The following is a 27,962-nucleotide window of genomic DNA, read 5'->3' on the forward strand; positions in this document are numbered from 1 at the left end:
AGACATCCAACATAAAAATCAAAACGCTCTACTTCTGGTAAAGTAATAAATTATGATTCAAAATGTATCTAAATTTTGAATCCTGTACATTTGGGCTTTTTATTTTACAAAGAGGGAAATTCAACTGAATAGCAATTATTTTTATATATGCATATATTTTTTTATATATATATGCATATAATGCATATAATTACACATAGTCTCGTAGTCTGTGTTCATTTGGACTCTACACATCTTAAGGCACATCACTTTGGAGGATAAAAAAAAATAAAATAAGTTGTCCAATGATATATGGCTATGATGTATGACAGTGTTTTAACTTAAAATGGTGTATAGCATCTGGACCACGATTTGAATCACAAATACAGAAGAAAGTGCAAAATAGAAGTAATCTGTGCGCATTGTAAACATCAGGGTGGAGAGAGGGGGACATTAGCATCAGTGACTGTGCTGATCCTGATATTTAATTTTTTTAAAGTTAGAGGACGACTAATGGGAATGGGAGGCTGCTGTCAATCTTCGGCATTTTTGGGCTGCTTGTTCTTTTTGTTGAGGATTTTCATCAGGTTTTTGGACATGTAGTATGGTTTCTGCATTGAGCCGTCGTTGCGTTCCAAGTCCTCCACTAAAGCACACCGAGGAAGAATTTTTAGACCGTGGCGTTAATATTAGGAAACACAAGAGTATTTTTGCTGATGCGCGACACTGAATTAGGTTATTTACAGCAGACTTACAGAAGCAGAGGAAGAGTGTGTCAACACACATACTGTAGACGCTGAAGAATCCCTGTGCGATCAGATAGGATCCCACCACCACCGTCTACAACAACCAAAGAACATTAGGGTGACCGAATACGATAAAACAAGCAACAAATTATGCCATCTGGTTGTTACCACGGTGTGCCAGGTAACGGAGACAACAAACAAAAGCTGAAAGTAAATAACAGTCATATATTACAACGATGTCCAAAATGACAAGACACACCCGTTAATGGACCCATTTCTGCACTGTTATGGCTGACACCTTCAATGTCTGGACTGGGTGGCAGAAGTACGGGCACATTATGGGCCCTAATTTAAATACTGGGCAAAGTAGAAAATCTGTCAAAAACCAAAGGACTTGTGCATGAATTATAGCTACTTTGTGGCATATGGGAATATTGATCTGACCAATCTGATCAATGTTTGCGCTTAAGGTCTTGCCCATGATGGTCATTTGCAAATTGATTTTACTAAGTTAAATTAGCTTTAGGTGGTACTTCAGACTTTTCAAATACCACCATTGAAATTTGGGCCCTATGTGTTTTTCACATTCAAGCAAAAATAGGCTAAATACATGTTGTTACTAACAATTATAGGCATCCAGTAGTAGTTCAGAGAGCTGGCCTGGAAGGTGCCGCCTGGGACCTCGATTCTCCCTGAGAAGAAGTAGAACGCCAGCACACCTAGAGAGGCAGCAGAAGATGCGATTGGCTGACTGCACACAACAATGTGAAGGAAAAAAAGCTGTTGTGGGGTGTGACATTGGTGACAGAGTTCTTACCGACTCCACCAACTACTAATAACTTTCCAAAGAATAGCAGCAGGTCTGTGACTTTATCCAACACCACGACCCTGAAAGGCAAAAGCAAAGTGATTCAGAAAACGAGAGATTACAGTATGTGAACGTGCAATACCTGCATTTTCACCAAACATCACAGCTAAGGGTGATTGCACTGACCTTACAACATTTCGGAGAAGTAGCATGAAGGCATTTTTGGCTGATACACAGAAATTTTTGCCATAAATAGCAATCTGGAAAATAAAAATAAAGTTTACATGAGTACCATAAAATAGCAATGAGGCTAATCTTATGTGGGTTAAGATTATGCAATGACAATGGATAGGCGACATTGTTGACAGACCACTGTACTGAATGTCAGTTACTGTGAGCAGTTTAAAGCATGCGGTGATTGGTCGAGGCATTGCTCACCATGATGTAAGCATTCCTGTTGAGAAATTTGATGAACTTCTCAAGGCACCAGAAGCAGCACTTCAGACAGCACATCAGAAAACGTGCAAAACTGTTCTGAGCAGCTGCGCGCGCACACACACACACAGAGAGAGAGAGAGAGAGCGAGAGTTAATGTTGCAGAAATGAAATGGAAATAACAGTAGTAAAGGGACACGTGTCGTGAGATGGTCCTGATGAAGACTCAAATGATGGTGAATTACTTTATAACAGGTGCATGTTGAATACTGTCTCTAGAATTACTCCACAAATTTTAAGTGCTCCAGCCAACATTACAACCAATTCAAAACCACAGGGACTTCAAACAGTGAGACCAGACCACACACACACACAATAAAGCTCAAATGTGTGCCTGTCTGAGGGATCGTTATCTGGGACTGAGAAATGTGAGGGTGATTCTGCGACATACATCTGCACTTGTGATCCAGGTACTCCAGTATCATCCTGATGACCTGCACTAGAGTGAGGATGAGAGCCCCAAACGCCAGTGAGCCAACATGGTATCTGAGAAGACAGCAGAGAAACAGACAAAGTGAAAACTTCTACCACAGTACGTGCTTGTTGTCACTGAACTTTCAGTTCGAATTCAAGGCTACGTGTTGCAGCGGTCATTTTTGCTGGAAACGTTTAGCACAGTACGTGCTTGTTGTCACTGAACTTTCAGTTTGAGTTCAAGGTCACATGTTACAGTGGTTACTGAATTGCTGTTTGTGTCATGGAAACAGGAAGTAGGCCAACTGCGAGTTCCGCTTATCAAAACCTCAAACATAAAATAAGCAAAACAAAACAAACATGTGTGCTTATTATGTACAAGACAACCTTCACACTTCAACTTATTTATACTTATTTATAAACAAAAAGGGTAATTTATGCTTCACATACACAATAAATTGTGTTCTATAGAGTATTTGGGTTCATTGAGTTCAACATGGAGTTGTTACAGAACAGAATGTTCAAAATTCCCCTGCGGAAAGGTAAAATGTCTTCCTCTATGACTTCATTCCACACAGACAAAATGACACCCTCAGACAGAATACTCAACTACAGCTGAAGCCTCATACTGCCCACTAGTGGTACTAGCACAAAGGCTTCTCAACATATACAGAGCGCATACTGACCACCAGTGTCCTTCTTTGGTAATGACACAAAAGCTTCTCAAGGTGTCCTACTTTGGTACTGACAAAAGCTTCTCAGCGTATATAGTGCCCTAAGCGTATAGGTACATACTGCCCACTAGTGTCCTACTTTGGGACTGACACAAAAGCTTCTCGGCGTATACAGTACATACATACTGCCCACTAGTGTCCTACTTTGGTACTGAGACACAGGCTTCTCAGCCTGCTCTGAGCGTAGCCGTATACGGTTCTGAGCGTATAGAGTTCATACTGCCCACTAGTGTCCTACTTTAGTACTGACACAAAGGCTTCTCACCGTATAGAGCGCATGAAAGACTGCGTCAGCGGGCATGAAGGGATGTCCGAGGGCTTGCTGAAGGCCCAGTAGTAGGAGGCGAACGCTCCAGCCAGCGTGCACTGGCCTAGAGCGATGACGAAGTTGACACACCACAGGAAGGCGACCACATTGTAGATCTGCAGATTGAAAAGGTTGCGCTGGAACAGGCCCTCGTCGTTGTACTTGACGAAGATGCAGCGGACTGACGGGCAGGAGTAGTTGGAGTTGGTGGAGTTAAATGTCTGGGAAGATGAGCAGAGTAGGAGATCCAGGAATAGGTGGGAAAAGGGAATGAGAGAATGACAAATAATTTAGAGAAATGATCCGGACCTGACATGAAATAACCCTATATCTAACTAACAGTCCTATTATGGGAGACATTTAGTGTTCATAATCTCTATGACCTAGTAAAGAATACGATAGACACTATCCCACTATCCCATGATGAGTATGCCCCAGTCCAAAAGAGCAAAAGCGTTTTTCAGACAGTGTACTATTCAAAGCCTTGGACTTAAAACAGGTTCAACGATGGTGGTTAATACAACACTTGTCTTGAGAGGCCAGACAGAGAGTGGAATGTGGGTGTGAACAATTTTGACTGAGTTTGTAGTTTATAAGCCAATCAGACACTTTAGGATGAAGTACTGTGAAGAAGAGGTGGGAACAGATCAGCAGAGATTTTATGCACAGGATTTCATCATCCTCCTCAACTAAAATCTCAACCAGCGGTCACCATTTCTGCTCTTGCAACAATATGACAAAGTTGCATCACTTTATCATAAGCATTAAATTCTATTGGTCGCAAATGAATGGTGACTCGCTGAAAAATAGTTAAGGTATTATAACCTGGACAAGAAAACATGTAGGCTACTTTTTATATACAGTAATACTGTAGATCAGGTGTAGAGCTTCACCCGGTCACTCACCATAGGGTCACAGGTCTCATTTCCGCTCACGGTTTCGCAGCCAGCTTCAGTGGAGTTGAGGGCCACTACATTGTACATCGGCCCGCCAGAGGTGGCCAGATATCTGAACACGTCAGTGAAGTGAAATAACCACCAAAGTCTTCTCATAGTGATGGACATTGTAATCCACAGTAGTACAGACATCAGACACGTTCACATACACACACACTCACAGCTCATACAAATAAACACATAAATCCATTATAACACACACACTCTCACACTCACAACTCACACAAATAAACACAGAAAACCATTATAACACACACACTCCCACACTAACAACTCACACAAATAAACACAGAAATACATTCATAACACCTACTGTACACTCTCACACTCACAACTCACACAGAAATCCATAACACACACACACACACACACTCTCTCTCTCTCTCTCTCTCTCTCTCTCTCACACACACACACACACACACACACACGCGTAACTCACACAAATACACACAGAAATCCATTACAACACACGCAGTGTCTGAAGTGGATACAAGGCTGTGATGCCCCAGTACGAGACACACACCACGAGCAGGATGAATGTGAAGATGGGGAAGAGGAGGGTGGACATCATGTAACTCACAGCCCTGAAAGGTCAAAGCACAGGTAGAAGCATGCGTCAATCAAACGGTTGAAACACACATGTGAAACACATAGGACAGATGACAGACCAAGCCCGACAACTGTTTGGTTGTTGTTTTTGATGACGGTTGTTTACTTGAACTTGTCTCTTCAACACATTTGTATTTAAACATTTACCAGCTAATCTATACCCATGGACACTGCACAAACTCTTTAAACCTACACAGTGACTCAGTGATAAAAGTAAAAAATGCAAAACCCGGAAGACTAAATTCTATGGAGCTCCTGAGGATATGAGCAAAGAATGTTTCTGGTGCACCCACCCCCACCCCATACTAAGCTCAAAACTAGTGTTTTGTTACTGTTACTTATTATAACAGGAAATATGGACTATAAAGCTTTACCCAGAACAAAGACTGAGTATTCCTTGCAGTATCTCTAACCCTTTTATCGTTAACTATAACTGTAACTATTCTTAACTGGAGTGGTAAAAATGCATATGATATGAGACAGATGAGCTCAGTGTTCTGGTAGTGTCCTCTTACTTGCTGGACTCCTTGATGAGGGCAATGGCAATGAGGATCCGTGTCCGTAGGAAGATGAGCGTCAGAAGAATTATCCCCTCAATTACACTCAGGATGATCACTGAAACATAGGCAGAAAGAGGAAGAGTGTGTGTGAGTGAGTGACTGAGGGAGTGAGTGTGTGTGTGAGAGAGAGAAGTGTGTGTATATACTGTATACACTGTATAGCTTTGGAAAAAATGAAGAGACAGCACATTTTTCTGATGTCATCCTATGGTTGCTGAGTGACATTTGAGTTGACGGTCAAATTCAAATTTGTCAAATTTGTCTCTTAAGTTTTCATCGCGGTTTGTTTGTTTGTTTGTCTGTCTGTCTGTTTGTCTGTCTTGTCTGTTTGTCTGTCTGTTTGTCTGTCTGTTTGTCTGTCTGTTTGTTAGCAAGATAACTCAAAAAGTAATGGATGGATTTCAATGCAATTTACAGGGAAGGTCTGAAATGACCCAAGGAAGAAACGATTAAATGGGAGTGACCCGTTTCACTTATGTTTTTCGCTTGGCAGTGTAATGGCATGGTATGGCCACATGGTGGCGATCTGAATACTTTAGGTTTAAATGTATGACAACTAAGAAGAAAAATGCAGGCGGTGGAGGTCTGTGCTCTCTGAGTGCTTTTCTAGTTTTGCATATGACCGTCAACTCATTTGAATGTCACTCAGCAACCATCAATCTAAATGTGCAGTGGTATATATACTATAATACCACATAATACTACATTTTGGGAGGAAAAAACATACACAATTTATACAAGCTGGGCGTGAAACAAGGACAATGGACAAACTCTTGGTGTTGAGAAGAGAAAGATCAGCTGGAGAGAGCTATGGGCTCCTTGGATTCAACTGTATTAAATTCATTGTAATGAATTTCAGAGTCTCGGTCAATGTGTTGGTGAAGGCAGACGCTGTAAGCCATGTATAGGCATATAAAAGCATATTCTGTCTGGTCATAAAACTTGTCTGACCCAGGGTCGTTACACCTACAGTAGAGACATACTGTACGGTAATCAGGTTGTATAGACACTGGCGTGTTTGCTTGAGAGCACGAGAGTTGAGGTTAACTATACTGTGGTTGCTGTCACAAGACAGAGACAGTGGAATTTCATTTGCAAAGTGGCCATTGGGCAAATACAAGCAATACAGGATTGGGGAACCTTTCAAATGAAGGAATCAAAGTACAGTGCCTATAGAAAGTTATCATACCCTTTTGAAATAGTTACTTTTTTTGTCTTACAGCCTGAAATCAAAACCCATTTTGAAAAAAAATCTTTTCCAGTTTTATTTACAAATGTAGCTGTACAACATCAAAATAATGAAAAAAAAGTAAACAGTTCTGAAAATTTATAAAAAAATGAAAAACTAGAATAACAGGGTTGGAAAAGTCATCATACCCCTGACTTAATACTTTGTAAAGCTTCCTTTTGCTTTCATTACAGCCATCAATCTGTTTGGATATGTCTCTATTATAGCTTTGCACACCTAGATAGGGGAATATTTGCCCAGTTTTCCGTGCAGAAATGTTAACATTTAGTCAAATTCTGTAGGGAATGGCGATGGACTGCTCTCTTCAAGTCAATCCACAGATTTTCTATAGTATTTAAGTCAGGGCTCTGACTTTGCCACTCAAGGATATTCACCATCCTATCCTTAAGCCACTGCTTTGTTCTTTTGGCAGTATGTTTAGGATTTTTGTCGTGTTGGAAGGCGAATGACCTCCCCATCCTCAGCTGTTTAGGAGAGGGACGCAGGTTTTCCTCAAGAATTTTGGTGTACTTGGCAGCATCCATTTTCCCTTCTATCCTGACCAATTGCCCAGTCCCCGCTGAAGAGAAACATCCCCAAAACATAATGTTGCCCCCACCATGCTTCAAAGTAGGTATGGTGTGTTTTGGGTGTGTTTGGGTGTGTATACTGTGTTTGGTTAGCGCCTGGAGCTCAGTCCAAAAACTTCAATCTTAGTCTCCAAAAAGTTCGATCTTAGTCTCATCTGACCATATAAGCTTTTTCCACATGGTAGCAGAATATTCCAGATGTGTTTTTGCACTGAACTCCAAGCGCAATGTTTGGCGAAAACCAACACAGTACACCACCCAAAACACACCATACCTAGTGTGAAGCATGGTGGGGGCAACATAATGTTGTGGGGATGTTTCTTTTCAGCGGGAACTGGGCAATTGGTCAGGATAGAAGGGAAAATGGATGCTGCCAAGTACACCCACATTCTTAAGGAAAACCTGCATCCCTCTCCTAGACAGCTGAGGATGGGGAGGTCATTCGCCTTCCAACACGACAATAATCCTAAACATACTGCCAAAAGAACAAAGCAGTGGCTTAAGGATAGGATGGTGAATATCCTTGAGTGGCAAAGTCAGAGCCCTGACTTAAATACTATAGAAAATATGTGGATTGACTTGAAGAGAGCAGTCCATCGCCATTCCCTACAGAATTTGACTAAATTTTAACATTTCTGTACGGAAAATTGGGCAAATATTCGCCTATCTAGGTGTGCAAAGCTATAATAGAGACATATCCAAACAGATTGATGGCTGTAATGAAAGCAAAAGGAAGCTTTACAAAGTATTAAGTCAGGGGTATGATGACTTTTCCAAGCCTGTTATTCTAGTTTTTCATTTTTTATTAATTTTCAGAACTGTTTACTTTTTTTTCATTATTTTGATGTTGTACAGCTAAATTTGTTAATAAAACTGGAAAAGATTTTTTTTAAAATGGGTTTTGATTTCAGGCTGTAAGACAAAAAAAAGTAACTATCTCAAAAGGGTATGATGACTTTCTATAGGCACTGTATGTTGAACTGATACTGGGAATGTGGCTGGCAAGCACACACAGTGCCAGTGAAGAGCTGGAGGCTTTATAGCAAAGTCAGCCGCGGCACATGTGGACTGCTGTCAGCCAGCTGTGCGTTGGCTTGGTTGTCCCTGTTCCTACAGCACGAGGACTTTACCACCTCTCTTGTGTTTATCTGAGATGATGTCAGAAACTCATTTTAATCAACCCTTCATGTTTTCAACGGTCACTCAAAGGCAGTGTATTAAAATGGCCAACTCACGAAATGCCAGCCATGTGTCTCTGACTTGTAGGTAGACTTGAACATCTGTGGTGAAACCGATGTCTTCAAAGGTGGCTGCGCTGTTCTTCAGTTCATCATACTCTCTCCAGCAATACCAAATACCTGTAGGGGAAAAAAAAAGCTTATTTCTGCAGTCCAAAACCCAAACTGTTCATAGACTACACACATAAATTACAGTAATTTCCCAACTATTAGCTGCGGCTTATACATTGATTTTGCAAAATGTCTTCAGCTATGAGGTTAATACACGAGGACAGTTAATATGGTATTGATATGGTTTTGTTTCTTTTAACTTGCATAAAACACTGTCCTGCGGCTTATATACAATGTGACTTATACACAGGAAATTACTGTACACATCAGTGGGCCGTGGGATGTGAGTGGGAATGTTTAAATGAGTTAAATGAGTTTAAATTTGGTATGCGATCTGAAGAAGGCCGTAGGCCGAAACGTTACCACCGCTTTTATAATAAATAGTCTGTTGAAACTCGGAGTGTGCGGCATCTCTCTCTCCATAAGTTTATATCAGTTGCCTGCACCTCGATTTTGGTGTGCGTTTGCACCTCTCCTTCATGTTTAAATGAGTAACAGGACTTGACATTTCCAAAGCAATAAAATGCCTAACAAAACAGGAACTCACATGGTTGACTGGTAATTCAAAATTAAATGTGCAACGGTTCGCTTATCAAGCTTAGTAAAAGCTTAGAAAGCTTTTCAAGTGACATGTGGAATCCAACCACATGTTGACCTTAGTAAAATGCTACTTGTCAGTCCAGTACTTTGTGGGCTGGCTTGACTGCACTACTACAGACTCTGTATCACTATTTGCTCAGTGCTGTGTCAACTGCGCTGCCATATTCAACCAATTAACAAAGGGTAAATGTTTAACTCATTGCAAATGTCTCGGCTGTTATACTGATATGATTGCCGGTATGCGATTGTAAATTTATGACCTGCTTCCTTGTAAAGATGACGCACTTATACATTCCTTAAGTCAACCCCTCTTACCAAAGGCGCCAACGCCCAGTAGTCCAATGATGAGCCCCCAGATCAATATGGGAGCCAAGAAGCGCAGAAGCAGGAGGAATATTAGGCTGACCAGCATGGCTATGAATAAACCCCTGTTAACATGAGAAAAAGGAGCAGGGTCAAAAAGTGAATTCACAGATTAGTGTCACTGGCTGTCTGCCGGAGGTGCTCACTAATGTTTACATGTCATATTCAGGTTTATCCTGATCAGGAACAGGACACGCACAGACAAAAATGCTTCGACCTTGAAATGCCAGAAACCAGAAATTATTATTTTATCTCTCTTCCTCATGGCTCTCTAAATGACACAATCGCATTATGGGAGATATAAAACTAACCCAATACAAGTACAATACAAGTTCAACTTTGGTTTCCTCAAATCTGTATAGGCCTATTATATTATTTGTTTATTTTCATTAGGCTATTAATCATTAATATTGCATTGACATTGTTCCTAAATGTTCTTAAAACTCCTTAATGTAGTTTTAACATTTAAAAAAATAAAACTACTGTTCACTGTTGATTTGAACTATTATACTGTTTTTATTTGTAAGTCACTTTGGACAAAAGCGTCAGCCAAATCCCATAACCATAACCATAAATCATGATGTTCAACAGCCACCAGAGGGAGCTGTGCAACTAGACAAGCCAGAGGCGTCACAAGGTAACTCACTCACAGGAGGATCCATTGCCATGACGATGCAAAGTCCTCAAAGATGCGGACACCAATTTCCTTGGCGTTAAAGCTCGAAAAAACGTCACTAAAAGGGAGTGAAAAGAAAATGCATCAAAGCTAGAATTAACAGATGAGAGCTAGATGAGAGCATAAATCTAGAAGTTGCATATACAACACACACCTACATGGAAATGCTCATATTTCTTGATGGCTCCTATTTTTCCAGAGGTAGAAAAGTCTGGCTTCAGGAAGTAAAAAGTCCTACCACATATCTGTGCCAACCATTCACTTAAACCAGCGGATTCTAATTAGCACAACTGTTCAGCCAGGTAGAGCAGCTAATTGACTAGATCACCTGTGTTAAGTGCACAGGTAGAGCCGATACATGATTGGACTTTCACTTTCTGAACCTGGAGTTTTCCACCTCTGTATTTTTCACAGCGGTATTCAAGGAATCGGTAGGAAATGTACCACTGTGGGTGCTAAGTGCCATTTGGGTATATAGTTTAGAGTGTCGTGACTAGCTTTTTATTGCCCCAATTAGCCTAGCTCTCAGCAGAGTAGACAATGGGTGCCTATCAACATCCCTCCTCGATTCCTCGATGCTCGGTCCTCCAGGCTCGTTCCCCCACTGATCTATAAATGGATAGACTATCCCATCGTTGCTGCCCCATCATTCTTTATGTAGATCAGTGAGGACGAGGCCCAAGGAAGGAAGGCAGGATGTATAAAAGAAGAATGAGAGGCACCCATAGATGTTTCAGTTGTTTAGTGCATAAGCTCATAACAGTCACTGGAATTACATATTAATGACACTTTGGGCATTCCAGTGTCTGTCGTCTGTCTGTTCAGGTCCTACTAAGTGCATAAAAACCAATGAACCACCAGTAGAGAAACAGCAGAGGTAGCATAGCAGCGCATAGGTGATAGGTGATGCCCATTTTCTACGTTCACATACGCTACATATTTATTTTTAAGCACAAACATTTAATCTAAAACACAGGCAAGCAAATGTTACACCGGTCATTAACATTTAGTATGCATTTCTAATAGAGAAAAAAAGAGAATTGAAAATAGTTCCCACTCTCTGCTACTATGCTAGTGACCGAGACACTGGAGCTTTAGGTGAAAAGTCCCCAACCCTGCAAGCACGGACACATTAACTAACAACAGCTGTTTTGATAGGAAAACACTACACACTACTTGGCTCTGTGCTGCTATGGCAAAACCACACAGTGGAGAAGCTACAGCACACTACACAGTGACAAAGATGGTGAGCAACGGACATGCTAATAAAAGCACTACAGTATCTATGGAGAGGGTTCCATGAGAAACATGGATACGACTACACTACGTCACTCACTCATTCAGGACCCCATCACTGGTGGCAGAAGAAAGTACAAACGGTTCATACATCAACAAAATTAACCGAGTGAGCATGTGAGTATTTGGGGGTGAGGGGGCAGGGGGTGTAATATCATCAACCATGAAAATAAGCCTTTGCAGTGAAAGTAAATCTACTGTACCCAGATCCCTCCTTGAGGGTGTTCACTGTGTCATTAATCGACATCCCAGGGAGGGTGAAGTTGGCGGGAATTGTGTTGAGTGAACCTAAAGAAGGCAAACACCTTCCTAACACTGGAGAGAAGAACAGAGAAACCTGATCAACAAGTAGCGGCACACAGGATGCTTATGCCAATAGAACATGGGCCAAGTGAACACAGCTCTGTACAAACCAGCTCACCTGGTGATGTAGGGGTGTAGAAGAACGGGCACAACTCTCTGTCCTTAACCTGTGCGACTGACTAAGAGACAGGTATGAGCGTTAGTGAGCTTGTAACGCCTGCTGCCATAATACACAAATATTTCCATATTCAAGGGTTTCATCAGGTCCCTTTCCACAGGTGTATAAAATCAAGCACCTTGATTATCAATGCAGACTGCATAGTTCTTGATTAATACACCTGTGGAAATGGACCTGATAAAATCCATGAATAGAGGAAAAGGAGATGGTAAGGGCAGCTAGAGGTGATTAGATTTGCCACCCCTAAAAATTCTCTCATTGAAAATTTTAACTGACATTAAAAACCATGTGGGCATTTCTACAGCTTATAACTCACCAGTAGAGTGGTGGCCAGGTCAATTGTTGGGACACAAAGCTGTTGCTGAAAATAATCCTTTGGTTTTGCACCAGGCAAGTAGGCTTCTATTGGAAGAGCCCAGTATTGTTGGGGACACTGGGCTATACAAACCTGTGTTGGAAATATAAGAAATACCATACACATACACACACAGACAGACAGATACACACACACACACACACCTAGTTATATCCGATCCAGCATCAGGGTTAAAGAGTGCTCATACTGTACATAAAATAGGCCAATTTTTTGAGAAATGTTGCCGGTCAATGTTTAAACTGGATATTAGGCGACAACATTTTATCTGTTGAGAACTTTAGGCATTGGTCATGTTGGTACCCACTTACAGTATTACTCTTTGATACAGTGGCTTAAACCCATTAAAATGAAGTGTACCAGCTACTTACATATTACATGTATGTTGTGTCATTGGTGTCTTGGAACATGTCTGCCATTACCCTACATAGCACATGTACCAACTGTGTTGTGCAATGTACAATGTACAATGTACCAACTGCGTTGGTAGGCTACACACTTATTAATCTTTGATACAGTGGCATAAACCCGTAACAAAGTTGTAGCAGCACAGCTGTTACATGTACACTGAAGACAATGAGGCCTTGACTGGAGCTAAGAATGGTTTGTATATCAAATCTATCATGACCAGATTTACCCCATCCAGCAGGTCTCAGGTCGGCCCTTTGCCTCTGATGAAAAATGTAGGCAAATTGGCAAAGTTTTGTAAAAGCACTCAGTATTACAATGTAACAACTATAGGTACCCACAAAAACATAATGCAAGTACAATGATAGTACCTGATAGTACATGTTGTTACACAGGTTATACCACTGTAACAGCGATCTGCAATATATGCTACCCGAGAGGGTGACTCGTTTCATTGTTAAACGGAGTAGTTCTGAGTAAGGCCTTTCCTTCAACTTAGGTTTGCTAGTCACACAGTTGCACTGGATGGATAGCCATCTTGGCAGGACATACTGTATGTGTGGTTCTGTGTGGAGACAGTACCTGTGTAGTGGGACACTGAAGGCCATTGAGGGCAGCTGCCATTATGTTTGTTCCAGTAGCACACTTGAGGAGGTCAAAGTAAAAGACATTGGGCTTCCCTCTGGTGGAGGAGGAGAGGCAGGGTCAGGGAAGGACAGAGAGGGTCAGTGAGTCAGTACATCCTGGAACATTACGCTACTCATAGCTTCTTAAGCCCTATTCGCACGGGATTAGTATTACCTGTGGACCTCTGGTCATTTTCAAATTATCACCCCACCTCTGTGTTACTTGCAGCGCATTCGCACGGGATAAGCAAAGTCTGTAAATAACTCTATTTTCACTGACATTACACCCGGATATGTCGTATGCTAACGTCCGAAAACAACGCAGAAAGTAGAAAAGATATGCAATTGCAATGGCAATCACTGAGATGCAGATTCGCACGGGATTAGTATTATCACCGGACGTCTGTGTTTGGCGAAATACAGTAGGTAATTTGCGGCGGAATTTTCACTTTACAAATTACAGACATGGCACATTCGCACGGGACTAAGATCTCAGGCATTCTCCGCAATTATCACAAATCACCAGAGGTCCACAGGTAATACTAATCCCGTGCGAATAGGGCTTTAGTCTAGATTACTACAAGAACATGAACTACAGTACGTAGTCTTGATAAACATAACATAAAGAGAAAAAAACACAAATACACAAACACAGAGACTGTCGTTGATATGCTTGGTTTCAGAACCAGTCTCTCACACACACACACACACACACACACACACACACACACACACACACACACACACACACACACACACACACACACACACACACACACACACACACACAAAAGGCCAGTCCATGCAAACCACTGTCCAGCACAACACATGGTTAGCATTTGAAAAGAGAGATTAAAACAGTGCCTCACTCATTCTTTCCAATTCCACAGAACATCCCATTGGAGTCCCTCGGGTACAGAACATGCCGGGGGTCTCCATACAGCCAAGCTAAATTAAGGGGTGGGTGGGGAAAGGCACACAAGGACTATTTAGTGTGAGGTCATTATGGTCAGTGTATGGTCATTATCACAAAACAGACATGCGCCACAGCAGTCAATCGAGTTGCATTCTATAGCTGAAATGGCACGTGTCTCAAAAGAGGCACACATCTCAAAAAATATCTTCATACAGTAAGCGGCTGAACCTGAAACTGGACTTTTAATATGTGACTGAAATGTTTTGCTTAGTCGTGCTGATGCTATGCACCAGTGCGTTAGGAGGAAGTAGTTAGACCGGTCACGATTCCTGTCACTGAGGAATAGAAGATGGTTGAATATTACTCTGAATTGTGTGTGTTCCTGGTATCTTGTATGACGTAAGACATTTGCCTACAGGTTCATTCCAGTTTTAGATTTCTCACACTAGGATTTCTACCTTATCCTCTCGCTGACCTCTACTTGATTTGCAGCGAATATGCAAAGGCATATCTAGAGTAAACATGATTCAAAGGGGAATATTGTCAGTTATTTCCTCATCAACACAATCTTATACACAATATTACTTCCACCATCCTCCTTCACAGAATAATTACAGTGCATGAAAATGAAGTCTTCTTCTTCTTACCAAAATTTCTGGTCTAATTCAACTTCAACCGCTTAATGTAGAAACTTGGTTCAAACTTTGTAATGTAGATCTTGGAAAAGGACACGTGGGCAATGTATTTCATGAAATATTAACCAAAAACAAGCTTAAATGTTTCCCCATTGACTTTGCATTGACACTATGACATCACAATCAGCTAATTAAAACTGATTTGCACCTGTATCAACTGCCAGCTACTCAACTAGGCCCCATCAAAGAGCCAGTTCAACTGATTGCACCTGTATCAACTGCTTTCTTCGCAACAAGGCCAACTATCTCAGTCTCTCCATTCTACAAGGATATAAGCAAAGATCGTATAGTTATACTATGAATCATAAAGGGGGTTTTCAATGGGATGAAATGGCACCACTTCCGCCTCCTAAAGGGGTGTGATCAGTGATGAGATAATCGGTTTAGAACGGTGCAATCAGCAGAAGCAGGTGCCGTTGATAACAGGTTTATTTCTCCCATAGAAATACATTGACACCGGACCTCCCGTTTGCCTCCTAAATGGGAGTGGCAGTTGCGTCACAATGAAACCAGAATTTACCCTCATATGAATCGTCTCGCTTTATAAACCGTCTCTGATATAAGGCAGGTTCCATACAACTTTTTTTCCATCCATCTTCTTCAAACCATTCACTCATCCAAACTATCAACATCCATTAAACAACCTATACCTATTAACATCATTAAACTTTCTGTCTCAACATCTATTACACTATCTACACTCAACTATCTACTCTGTCTCAGACTGTAAATCTGGTTCTCTTAAACCTACAGATCCTGTTCAACTGTTTCCTCTGCCCACAACTGTTTCAAAATAAAAGTCCTCACTACAATAATTCACTATTAAATATTAACTATTTGAACTACTCAACTATTTAACTGTTCATCCACTCCAACTGTTACTTGTCATCCACCATGACACCATATTTCTTCTGGCCACAACTGTTTCAAAATAAATGTCCTCACTACTATAATTCACTATCAAATAATTCAGCTATTTCAACTACTCAACTACAGTTCAGCCATTCCAACAATCAGCTGTCACCAACTATGACTCCCACCAACTGTTTCCTCTGCCTACAGCAGTCAAAATAAAAGTTTGTTAGGCATTTTATGCTAATAAATGTTTTGCATTTTCATGCACTGGTAATTCCTCAGAACTATATTTACAGTGCATGAAAATGCACTGTACTGTTCTTCCTAGGCTTTTTATTATTATAGTGCATGAAAATGCACTATACTGTTATTCCAAGTCTTCTTATTATTATAGTGCATGAAAATGCACTATACTGTTCTTCCAAAGTCTTCTTATTACAGTGCATGAAAATGCACTGTACTGTTCTTCCTAGTCTTCAACTTCTTCATCTTCTTCTTATTATTCTTCTTCTAACGCACGCAATTCAGCTTGAACCGTTTAACGTAGAAACTTCATTCAAACTGTGTTACGTAGATCTTACTTACGCGATGTGGGCAATGTATATATCAACTTTGTAACTTTTATACTTTTTAAACTATTAGTTAAAAACTATTACAATTTCCCCCATAGACTTAACATTGCTCTTTATGACATCACGGCAGCAATTAGAATCTTACGCCAGGTGGCCGGCCACCTGGGCACCAACTGTCATTTTCTCAGGCTTTAAGCATACAATCTCTCTGAAGACTACATATCCTGTAAACTGTTTCCTCTGTCCACAACTGTTTCAAAATAAAAGTCCTCACTGTAATAATACACTATTAAATCATTTAACCATTGAAACTACTCAACTATTGAACTGTTCAACCATTCCAACTGTCAGTTATCATCCACTATGCCTCCAGTCAACTACATGAAACCTCCATGTACCTAGCAACCAACATAGCAACCATTAAAATTAAGTGTTTATGACCGTTTCCATAGCAACCATCATGATTATACTGCAGTAACTTCTTGTTTCCTGATAGTGGCCACCATGGATACCCTAGCAACAAATGTTTCAAAATAAAAGTCCTCACTAGCAAGTTAGCTAGTTAGCATAGTTAGCATTGTTAGCATTTTTAGCATAACTGTAAAAAAATATCAACTAAGTTAGCTAATCCACCTGGTTAGCATTGTTGGCAAATTTAGCATTGTTAGCATAGTTAGCATTTTTAACATTACTGCTAGAAATCATCACTTAAGTTAGCAAATTTAGCATTGTTAGCATAGTTAGCATTTTTAACATTACTGCTACAAATCATCGGTTAAGTTAGCTAATCAGCCTGGTTAGCATTGTTAATAAAGTTAGCATTGCTAGTATAATTAGCATTTTTAACATAACTGCTAGAAATCATTAGCTAAGTTAGCTAATCAACATTTTAACATGAATAAAAATCATTAGTTAAGTTAGAACTGGAATGTTTCATCTTTAAACAGTCTACCTTCACACTATCAACTCTCTGTAAACTATGCAACCCACCATGTTTACCCTAGCTACACCTTAGTAACCATATCTACATTATCTATCTATTTTTGCATTTTCATGCACTGGTAATTCCTTGGAATTGCATTTCTAGTTATTCTTCTTCTAACGCACGCAATTCAGCTTCAACCGCTTAACGTAGAAACTCCATTCAAACTATGTCGCGTAGGTCTTACTTACGCGATGTGTGCTTTGTATTTTTCAACTTTGTAACTTTTATACTTTTTAAACTATTAGTTAAAAACTATTACAATTTCCCCCATAGACTTAACATTGCTCATTATGACATCACGGCAGCAATTAGAATGTTACCCCAGCTGGTCAGCCACCTGGGCACCAACTGTCAGTTTCTCTCAGGCTTTACAATCTCTCTGAAGACTACATATTCTGTTCCCCTGTATCCTCTGCGCACAACAGTATCAAAATAAGTCCTCCTAATTCCATTCAACTTTATATCCATTCATCTTCTTCAAACCATTCACTCATCCACCCATTCTAGACAGTCTGCCTATCAACATCAATTAGACGCTCTACATTCAACTTTTAAACAATCTACTCTGTCTCAGGCTGGCTCTCTTAAGACTAGCCAGTTAAATTGATTACACCTGTATCTGTATCCACTACTCTCAGTAGAGAGCTGTGTCTCTCCATTCTACAAGAATATAAGGCACATTCCATCCAACATTCTATCCATTCATCTTCTTCAGACCATTCACTCATCCACCCATTAAACTGTCTATCAACATCTATTAAACAATCTGTCTATCAACATCCATTAAACTCTCTGTCTATCAACATTAATTAGACTATCTACATTCAACTTTTAAATTATTTACTCTGTCTCAGGCTTTAAGAGTACTCTGGCTCTCTTAAGACTAGCCAGTTAAATTGATTACACCTGTGTCAACTACTCTCAGAGAGCTGTATCAGTGTCTCTCTTAACAAGAATATAAGGCACATTCCATCCAACCTTCTATCCATTCATCTTCTTCAGACCATTCACTCATCCACCCATTAAACTGTCAATCAATATCTATTAAACAATCTGCCTATCAACATCCATTAAACATTCTGTCTATCAACATTAATTAGACTATCTACATACAACTTTTAAAGTATTTACTGTGGGTCCCTCTCAAGCAGCGTTTATATGTCCTCCCTCGCTCCTCGATCCTCAATGATCTACATAAAGAAAGATAGAAGAAGGGCTAGACTATCCCATTGTTGCCGCTCCATCATTCTTTATGTAGATCAGTGAGGAGCGAGAGAGGACGCGTAAACGCTATATGAGAGGCACCTTCTGTCTCAGGCTTTAAGCATACAATCTCATTAAGACTACAGATCCTGTTTCACTACTTCCTCTGTCCACAACTGTTTCAAAATAAAGGTCCTCACTGCAATAATACATTATTAAATCATTTAACCACTGAAACTACTCAACTATTGAACTGTTCAACCATTCCAACTGTCAGTTATCATCCACTATGCCTCCAGTCAACTACATGAAACCTCCATGTACCTAGCAACCAACATAGCAACCATTAAAATTAAGTGTTTATGACCGTTTCCATAGCAACCAACATGATTATACTGCAGTAACTTCTTGTTTCCTGATAGTGGCCACCATGGATACCCTAGCAACAAATGTTTCAAAATAAAAGTCCTCACTAGCAAGTTAGCTAGTTAGCATAGTTAGCATTGTTAGCATAGTTAGCATTTTTAGCATAACTGCAAAAAATCATCAACGAAGTTAGCTAATCAACCTGGTTAGCATTGTTACCAAATTTAGCATAGTTAACATTTTTAGCATTACTGCTAGAAATCATCGGTTAAGTTAGCTAATCAACCTGGTTAGCATTGTTAGTAAAGTTAGCATTGCTAGCATAATAAGCATTTTTAGCGTAACTGCTAGAAATCATTAGCTAAGTTAGCTAATCAACATTTTAACATGAATAGAAATCATTACTTAAGTTAGAACTGGAACGTTTCATCTTTAAAACGTCTACCTTCACACTATCAACTCTCTGTAAACTATGCAACCACCATGTTTACCCTAGCTACACCTTAGTAACCATATCTACATTATCTATCTATTTTTGCATTTTCATGCACTGGTAATTCCTTGGAATTGCATTTCTAGTTATTAAACTTCTTCTTCTAACGCAGCCAATTCAGCTTCAACCGTTTAACGTAGAAACTTCATTCAAACGTTGTTGCGTAGGTCTTGCTTATGCCATGCCTGCTTTGTATTTTTCAACTTTGTAACTTTTATACTTTTTAAACTATTAGTTAAAAACTATTACAATTTCCCCCATAGACTTAACATTGCTCATTATGACATCACGGCAGCAATTAGAATCTTAGGCCAGGTGGCCGGCCACCTGGGCACCAACTGTCAGTTTCTCTGGCTTTAAGCATACAGTCTCTCAGAAGACTACATATCCTGTTCACTGTTTCCTCTGTCCACAACTGTTTCAAAATAAAAGTCCTCACTGCAATAATACACTATTAAATCATTTAACCATTGAAACTACTCAACTATTGAACTGTTCAACCATTCCAACTGTCAGTTATCATCCACTATGCCTCCAGTCAACTACATGAAACATCCATGTACCTAGCAACCAACATAGCAACCATTAAAATTAAGCGTTTATGACCGTTTCCATAGCAACCAACATGATTATACTGCAGTAACTTCTTGTTTCCTGATAGTGGCCACCATGGATACCCTAGCAACAAATGTTTCAAAATAGAAGTCCTCACTAGCAAGTTAGCTAGTTAGCATGGTTAGCATAGTTAGCATTGTTAGCATAGTTAGCATTTTTAGCATAACTGCAAAAAATCATCAACTAAGTTAGCTAATCAACCTGGTTAGCATTGTTAGCAAATTTAGCATTGTTAGCATAGTTAGCATTTTTAGCATTGCTGCTAGAAATCATTGGTTAAGTTAGCTAATCAACCTGGTTAGCATTGTTAGTAAAGTTAGCATTGCTAGCATAATTAGCATTTTTTGCGTAACTGCTAGAAATCATTAGCTAAGTTAGCTAATCAACATTTTAACATGAATAGAAATCATTAGTTAAGTTAGAACTGGAATGTTTCATCTTTAAACAGTCTACCTTCACACTATCAACTCTCTGTAAACTATGCAACCACCATGTTTACCCTAGCTACACCTTAGTAACCATATCTACATTATCTATCTATTTCTGCATTTTCATGCACTGGTAATTCCTTGGAATTGCATTTCTAGTTCCACTTCTTCTTCTAACGCACGCAATTGAGCTTGAACCATTTAACGTAGAAACTTCATTCAAACTTTGTTACGTAGGTCTTACTTAGGACAGGTGTGCTATGACTTTTCAACTTTGTCACTTTTATACTTTTTAAACTATAAATTAAAAACTATTAACAATTTCCCCATAGACTTAACATTGCTCATTATGACATCACGGCAGCAATTAGAATGTTACACCAGGTGGCCAGTCCAGGTGCAGCAGCTCTCTCTCTCTCTCTCAGGCATACACTGGCTCTCTTGAGACTACATTTTCTGTTCCCCTGTATCAACTGTATCAACATAAGTCTTCCTAATTCCATCCAACTTTCTATCCATTCATCTTCTTCAAACCATTCACTCATCCACCCATTCTAAACAGTCTGCCTATCAACATCAATTAGACTATCTACATTCAACTTTTAAACAATCTACTCTGTCTCAGGCTTTAAGCAAAGTAAGCAAGCTCTGTCTCTGGCTCTCTTAAGACTAGCCAGTTAAATTGATTACACCTGTATCTGTATCCACTACTCTCAGTAGAGAGCTGTGTCTCTCCACTCTACAAGAATATAAGGCACATTCCATCCAACTTTCTATCCATTCATCCTCTTCAGACCATTCACTCATCCACACATTAAACTGTCTATCAACATCTATTAAACAATCTGCCTATCAACATCCATTAAACTCTCTGTCTATCAACATTAATTAGACTATCTACATACAACTTTTAAAGTATTTACTGTGGGTGCCTCTCAAGCAGCATTTATATGTCCTCCCTCGCTCCTCGATCCTCAATGATCTACATAAAGGAAGATAGAAGAAGGGCTAGACTATCCCATTGTTGCCGCTCCATCATTCTTTATGTAGATCAGTGAGGATCGAGGAGCGAGAGAGGACGTGTAAACGCTATATGAGAGGCACCTTCTGTCTCAGGCTTTAAGCATACAATCTCATTAAGACTACAGATCCTGTTTCACTACTTCCTCTGTCCACAACTGTTTCAAAATAAAGGTCCTCACTGCAATAATACAATATTAAATAATTTAACCATTGTAACTACTCAACTATTTAACTGTTCAACCATTCCAACTGTCAGTTATCAACTATGCCTCTAGTCAACTACACGAAAACTCCATGTGCCTAGCAACCAACATAGCAACCATTAAAATTAAGTGTTTATGACCGTTTCCATAGCAACCAACATGATTATACTGCAGTAAGTTCTTGTTTCCTGATAGTGGCCACCATGGATACCCTAGCAACAAATGTTTCAAAATAAAAGTCCTCACTAGCAAGTTAGCTAGTTAGCATAGTTAACATTGTTAGCATAGTTAGCATTTTTAGCATAACTGCAAAAAATCATCAACTAAGTTAGCTAAGCAACCTGGTTAGCATTGTTAGCATAGTTAGCATTTTTAGCATTACTGCTAGAAATCATCGGTTAAGTTAGGTAATCAACCTGGTTAGCATTGTTAGTAAAGTTAGCATTGCTAGCATAATTAGCATTTTTAGCGTAACTGCTAGAAATCATTAGCTAAGTTAGCTAATCAATATTTTAACATGAATAGAAATCATTAGTTAAGTTAGAACTGGAATGTTTCAGCTTTAAACTGTCTACCTTCACACTATCAACTCTCTGTGAACTATGCAACCACCATGTTTACACTAGCTACACCTTAGTAACCATATCTACATTATCTATCTATTTTTGCATTTTCATGCACTGGTAATTCCTTGGAATTGCATTTCTAGTTTCTAGTTATGCTACATGCAAAAGGGTGCAGAATTCAGCTTACACTGACCAGCACATAAGTGAATTGTTAAGAAATGAAGGCATATTGTAACCACATTTGAAGTCTAGATTTAAAAGCATTAAATGGACTGGATTTTTTACATTTTCTGCACATTAAAGAGGAACTATGCAGGATTGGCGATTTCATCTCTGGTTTCGGTTTCGTTGTTCGTTTCCGCTCGTTTTATGCTTGCATTTTCTCTGCAGAGCTTCCCCGACAGCTTTAGCGTGTATATTTATACATGTATAGGCTATATTTAAATATATAAATTGCAAGCGTGGTTCTTCGTCTCAGACTTCCAGATGTAAACAGAGCGATCGTCTCCTGCAGAAAGTTGCATAGGGTCTCTTTAAATAACAAAATAAATATTCAAATGAGTCATGTCTTTAAGTAAGTTCTTGTTTTACCAGCTAAAACAGTACTTATCTTCTATGTAGCCTACTTACTGTAACTGACAGCAATCACTGTGCTGCACTCCAGATTCTTTTAAATATTTTATTATAAAATGTCAATACTGTCTTGCTAATGTCTTGAGTGTATTCTTAATATAATTGGACGCAGAAACGCCCCGGGGTCCTCCGTCACGCTGCTCTGGTCCTCTATTGAGGAGGGTTTACTAGTTGTGCTCACAAGGGTTTGGGCTTTTGGCTGTCAAATGCCTTGAGGCAAATTTGAATGTTGTTAAATCTATTACATAAATTGAATTTGAATCCCTACACACAGCTGACTAATAAAAACACTGCTGCCACCATTCACTACCAGCATCAAGCCGTGACCACGTTACATTCGTAATGACGCACCAGCCCAACCGTCTTAATAACCACACGCCAACTAGTGTTCCTAAATGGCACCTAATTGGAGTAGTATCCTCTGATTTGGGTGTGCATTTCAGAAGGAAGGCGCCAGGGCTGCACGGCTCTTACATCACAGTGTGGTTTGTTTTGAATTATGGCAGAGGACTCACCGTTCCATCTCTAATGCCGCATTTACATAAAGAAGCATGGCCAGGGCATTTGGCTGCTGCTGCTGCTGCGCCTCCTTTTCTGTATGCGCACACAGTCGTAAAGAGAGATTGACAGGCAGGGGGAGATAAAGAGGACTGTGACACTGGTGTCAACAGTGCAGATGGGGGAACACTCCCACTGATTCAGTGAACAGAGACACGGAGGACAAGTGAGGTGACTAATGTCATAGAAAAAAACTCCATTACCCAAAATACCCACTACCACGTAGCCAGCGAGGACCAGCATGAAGAGGACACAGCAGATGATGTCCGTGCAGCTCCTAAAAAGGGGGGTACATGGATAAAGTAAAAAAAAGAACGGAGGAATAATGGATGAGACAACAGGCTACTCCTTCATTAACACAAACCATTCAACATGAAGCTACTTCATTCTGAAAATGTTCTAGCATTGATTATTTAATGCGTTACACATTGCAATCTGTACTTTGTTGTTAGCTCATCATGCATGACACACAACACAGGGTGCACCCACACACCTGTTATGAATAGGTCCATTGAAAGTTGGGTCATACTGTGCTGGTTCTCCTGAAACAAAGAAGGAACAACTTATCAGACCCTTAGTTTCTATGATGAAACAGGAAATAGAATAGAGTATCTCTGTTGATGTATAATATGAGTAAATGTATCAATCTATACGAAAACAATAACAGAAATGTGTAGACAGACACCTTGGCAATTAAAGTTTCTATTCTATTCTATTCTATTCAAGCTAGGAAGCATGATGAAACAGGAAATAGTTTGTTGACAGGTGTTTATTTTCAGAGTGGGTTTGGTGTTGCTTTGCAGCTAAAATGGGCTTGTTCATATGTACAGTAGTGGTGAGATAATAAGTAACATGGATTACACTGTTTCAAGGAAACACAGACGCAGTCTCAGCCATAAGTGACCTGGACCTTGAACCAGAACACAGAGGAACTCAACTGTGACAGGAACTAGAATGAGAGAAGGGATGGGAGCAATTTGAATTCCATTTGAATTCTATGATGGCGAACGCACTGTGGGGATGAAGTTGGTTCTTGACAACTTGTGCTTATTTTATCACTACATGTGTAAGTATCAGCTCCTCCACAGAGTATCCTCTTTCACCTTAAACCTGCAATGTCATTACTCTATTCTACTATTTATCTATTCTATTCTGAATTTCCCATACAGTTCTGTCTCATACACAAAGCCATGCAAGAAGGCAGGCCTACAGACGGAGTAATCTTACGGAGATGTAAAAGTTGCAGATTTCACATGCAGCTTATCTGCAAATGAACACTTGCACTGATTAGTCTTACAGTAAACAGAGAATAAGTGTATCAATTCAAAACAAAAACGTTTAGCCTACCTAGCACAGAACCTTAGAACTAGTGGGAAAATTATTCTGAAATCGTCTAAGATCAATTACAGCCATAAACAGCCAAGTTCACTCCAGCAGTCTCTGACCTGGTTGTGGCCATTTCTGTAAACATTATGAATAAACGATACTGTAATTATGGCGACTGAAAAAGAAGGGAGTCTTGACCCAAAACATCCATGCATGGGGCAATAAAAAAAAGTTTAAAAAAAGAACTGGGAGTGCAATCCTTTACATTGATGCTTGAAGATTTAGCACCCAGTTGATCTTTCACTAAGGTGTCTAGTGCACTTGTATTTTTGGAGGAGGCATGCAAGTGGATGGTCAACTCTGGCATTCTTCAACCAAAAACCCTTCCCCTCCCAAACTCAAGCAGACAGCTTTGTTCATTCAAACATTTCAATCTTTATGTTATGCTTCAGAGACAAGGTGTAAGGACAGATGTTTAGACAAATGGCTGACGTGGTTGTAAAGTATTAACGGAACATGCTGGCAGAGTGGATGCTACATTTGAGTGTCTCTCTGTGAAACCGGTTTCTCCACCTGTGAGTGCAGTCCAGTCAGGGATCACATTTCAATGCCGCACAGGTGCTGTTTGTTAGAATAATCTCAACAAATGTGGAAAAACATGACCTTGACATGGTAGGCCTTTTTTATGGCTTACAAATAGAAAAACCCACAAAACTTTGAACCTAAACTAAGTTATGGCCAATTTAATCTGTCTTTGGGCTGTCATAGAGGCTGTTAAGACATTTACAAGGTTGACTATTTCCTGGACTGGCAGAACAGAAGTTAATAACTGGTGAATTTGCAGAGTTGTGCAATTCCCTCCCACATTTTAAGTTCACCATTATCCATAACCTCATGAAGACAATACCTGTTACCTCTGTGTGTTTGTGTTTCAGAGTGCAAATACTCGGCTAGATAGAGAGAACCTACATCAGCTCATTTGCATGAGCAAGCAAGCTTCAGGAAACCATTTGCAACTTCAGTCCTGTTACAAATGTCAACAATTTTACCTATCTACCCAACTTCCCACACATAGACATAAGTTACACAAGCACATGCTCACACTCAGACACAGGAATGCTGTTAGAGATGGCAAGCTTTCCCTCAAGTCAGTGGCAAGTCACAACACTGAGCAAAGGCACTTAGGAATACTGGATACCCTATGCTAAGCTGAGACACAAGCAGCGGTGTAGGTCTACATTCAGCGCTGTCTTGTTTCAGATTAAAGTCATATCATATTTACACACAATTATATGTCTTTCAGTCCATCATGAGCCTTATATGATCACTTTCTCCAACACTCCTGTCAATGTGGGCGTTAAACTTTCATCTCTTCATGGTTCATTTCTCAATATCTCAAAAGATGGCTTTAGGGGTTTGTCTTCTAGGCACCTGACCATAATTTGTGGTAGAGATTCACACTTTTTACATCACCCCAACAGCAGCAGGCCTCACAAACATCCTCCAAACATAAACAGCTTTCTCAGAATCCTGATAAGATAACTTGTGAAAATACATAAACAAACACTTTAGGCATTGTTACTTTGTGTACAGCAGCTTGCACTATTTTTACGTCACTGCATCTGCCAGCCGAGTGACTGTTCCTAGGCCAACCACATTGTGTTTTTCTGTCACTGTGTCAACCAAATATCCAACACAGGTGACTAAGCGCACTCAGGACTAAGCACGACAAGATTTGTTGACTACCAAAATAGGCCTACATCCTGTTCAATTTCCCTGTAATGCAGATAAGAAGCAAACAAAACTATGGCAGGAGAAAACTATGGTAATAGCCTATGCTCTGGGAAAGTAGACCATATACTATACAGCCCCTGATAGGCCCTACTTGAGTGGTGTCTAAGAGATTTTTTTCACTCAAGGTATTCACCCAAAACGCTGAATCACTATTAAAACAGGCCAGCATGAAAGAGAGCACAAAATAAAACATTCTCGTCAAAATAATGTTAATAGTTTTAAGGACATCAATGATGAATTATGTTATAGCTTACAAACCTATGGCAAGTAATTGTCTTCGAAAAGATATCATGTGCATAACATTTCAAGTGTCACTGTATTCATTATGTAGCCTCAATTAAGACTAAAAACTCAGACAAATGGGGCTATCTATACCACCTGTTGAATGCATTATAGTCAAGGCTAAGTCCCGCTACTTAGCGGTAATAACTCACCATATTCTGATTTTTCCTCAGACTTGTCTTTCCCCATCTTACGTTTGTTCGATTCCCCGTTAAAAGGCCTCTCTGCTGTAGAAAATGTTAAAAATGTCTTAAGGGCAACATGGATCCAAGAAATAAGATAAACCTGTCTTGAGCGGCAGGGTTTCAGCAAGAAAGACGGCAAATCTGTTTCGTTTGTTCCCTACGCTCGTTACCAATTGTGATGTCGACACCTGTTCTGTGATGCGCACCTTGGGAGGTAGCCACGCCTCTAGTTCAAGGAACCTCTGGTTCAAGGAAGAGTGGGTATCGACAACGACCTATGACAACGACTCATGTCGCCATCTGGTGGGTACATACAATATTAGGTATAGGCCTACTTCGAATTCAAAACCACAATTTCTTCATGAATAAAAACTAATGGTTTCAAACTTTATTAACAGCCGAGGACTCAACATAACATAAGGCGACATGGAAAAGCAAACAAAATTATCTCCATCACTAATATAGGCTACCTTCCATTATTTTTGTTAACTTTAAAAGAGCTGGCTACAATATCCAAACAGGCTATGAATAATTTAGCTTACTTCGAGTTTCTATTCAAAGACCCATTTCTCTTCTTAAAGGCTAAGTCAAATCTCAGCAAAAGAATTGTGCATATAGACTGACTGTGCCACCTATCAATTCATTTATAGGTGTATATATATATAT

The 27,962-nt window shown here is 39.8% G+C and overlaps 1 protein-coding gene across 1 annotated transcript; it reads right to left on the bottom strand.

Moving 5' to 3' along the window:
- Positions 1-152: 152 nt before the first annotated feature.
- On the bottom strand, positions 153-27,455 carry slc44a4 (solute carrier family 44 member 4). Its single transcript, XM_062528954.1, has 22 exons — positions 27,264-27,455; positions 24,203-24,251; positions 23,913-23,986; positions 14,468-14,546; positions 13,555-13,654; positions 12,508-12,639; positions 12,132-12,192; positions 11,914-12,025; positions 10,389-10,472; positions 9,691-9,803; positions 8,662-8,784; positions 5,564-5,663; positions 4,931-5,023; positions 4,389-4,491; positions 3,442-3,704; positions 2,420-2,514; positions 1,972-2,075; positions 1,720-1,793; positions 1,543-1,613; positions 1,350-1,444; positions 735-819; positions 153-625 (listed from the first exon to the last, which is right to left on the bottom strand). The coding sequence occupies exons 1-22, from the start codon at positions 27,298-27,300 to the stop codon at positions 513-515; spliced, it is 2,160 nt and encodes a 719-aa protein (XP_062384938.1). The 5' UTR covers positions 27,301-27,455; the 3' UTR covers positions 153-512.
- Between the last annotated feature and the right edge of the window lie 507 nt (positions 27,456-27,962).

This window comes from Sardina pilchardus, chromosome 24, assembly GCF_963854185.1.
Source record: "Sardina pilchardus chromosome 24, fSarPil1.1, whole genome shotgun sequence".
NCBI classification, from domain to species: domain Eukaryota; kingdom Metazoa; phylum Chordata; class Actinopteri; order Clupeiformes; family Clupeidae; genus Sardina; species Sardina pilchardus.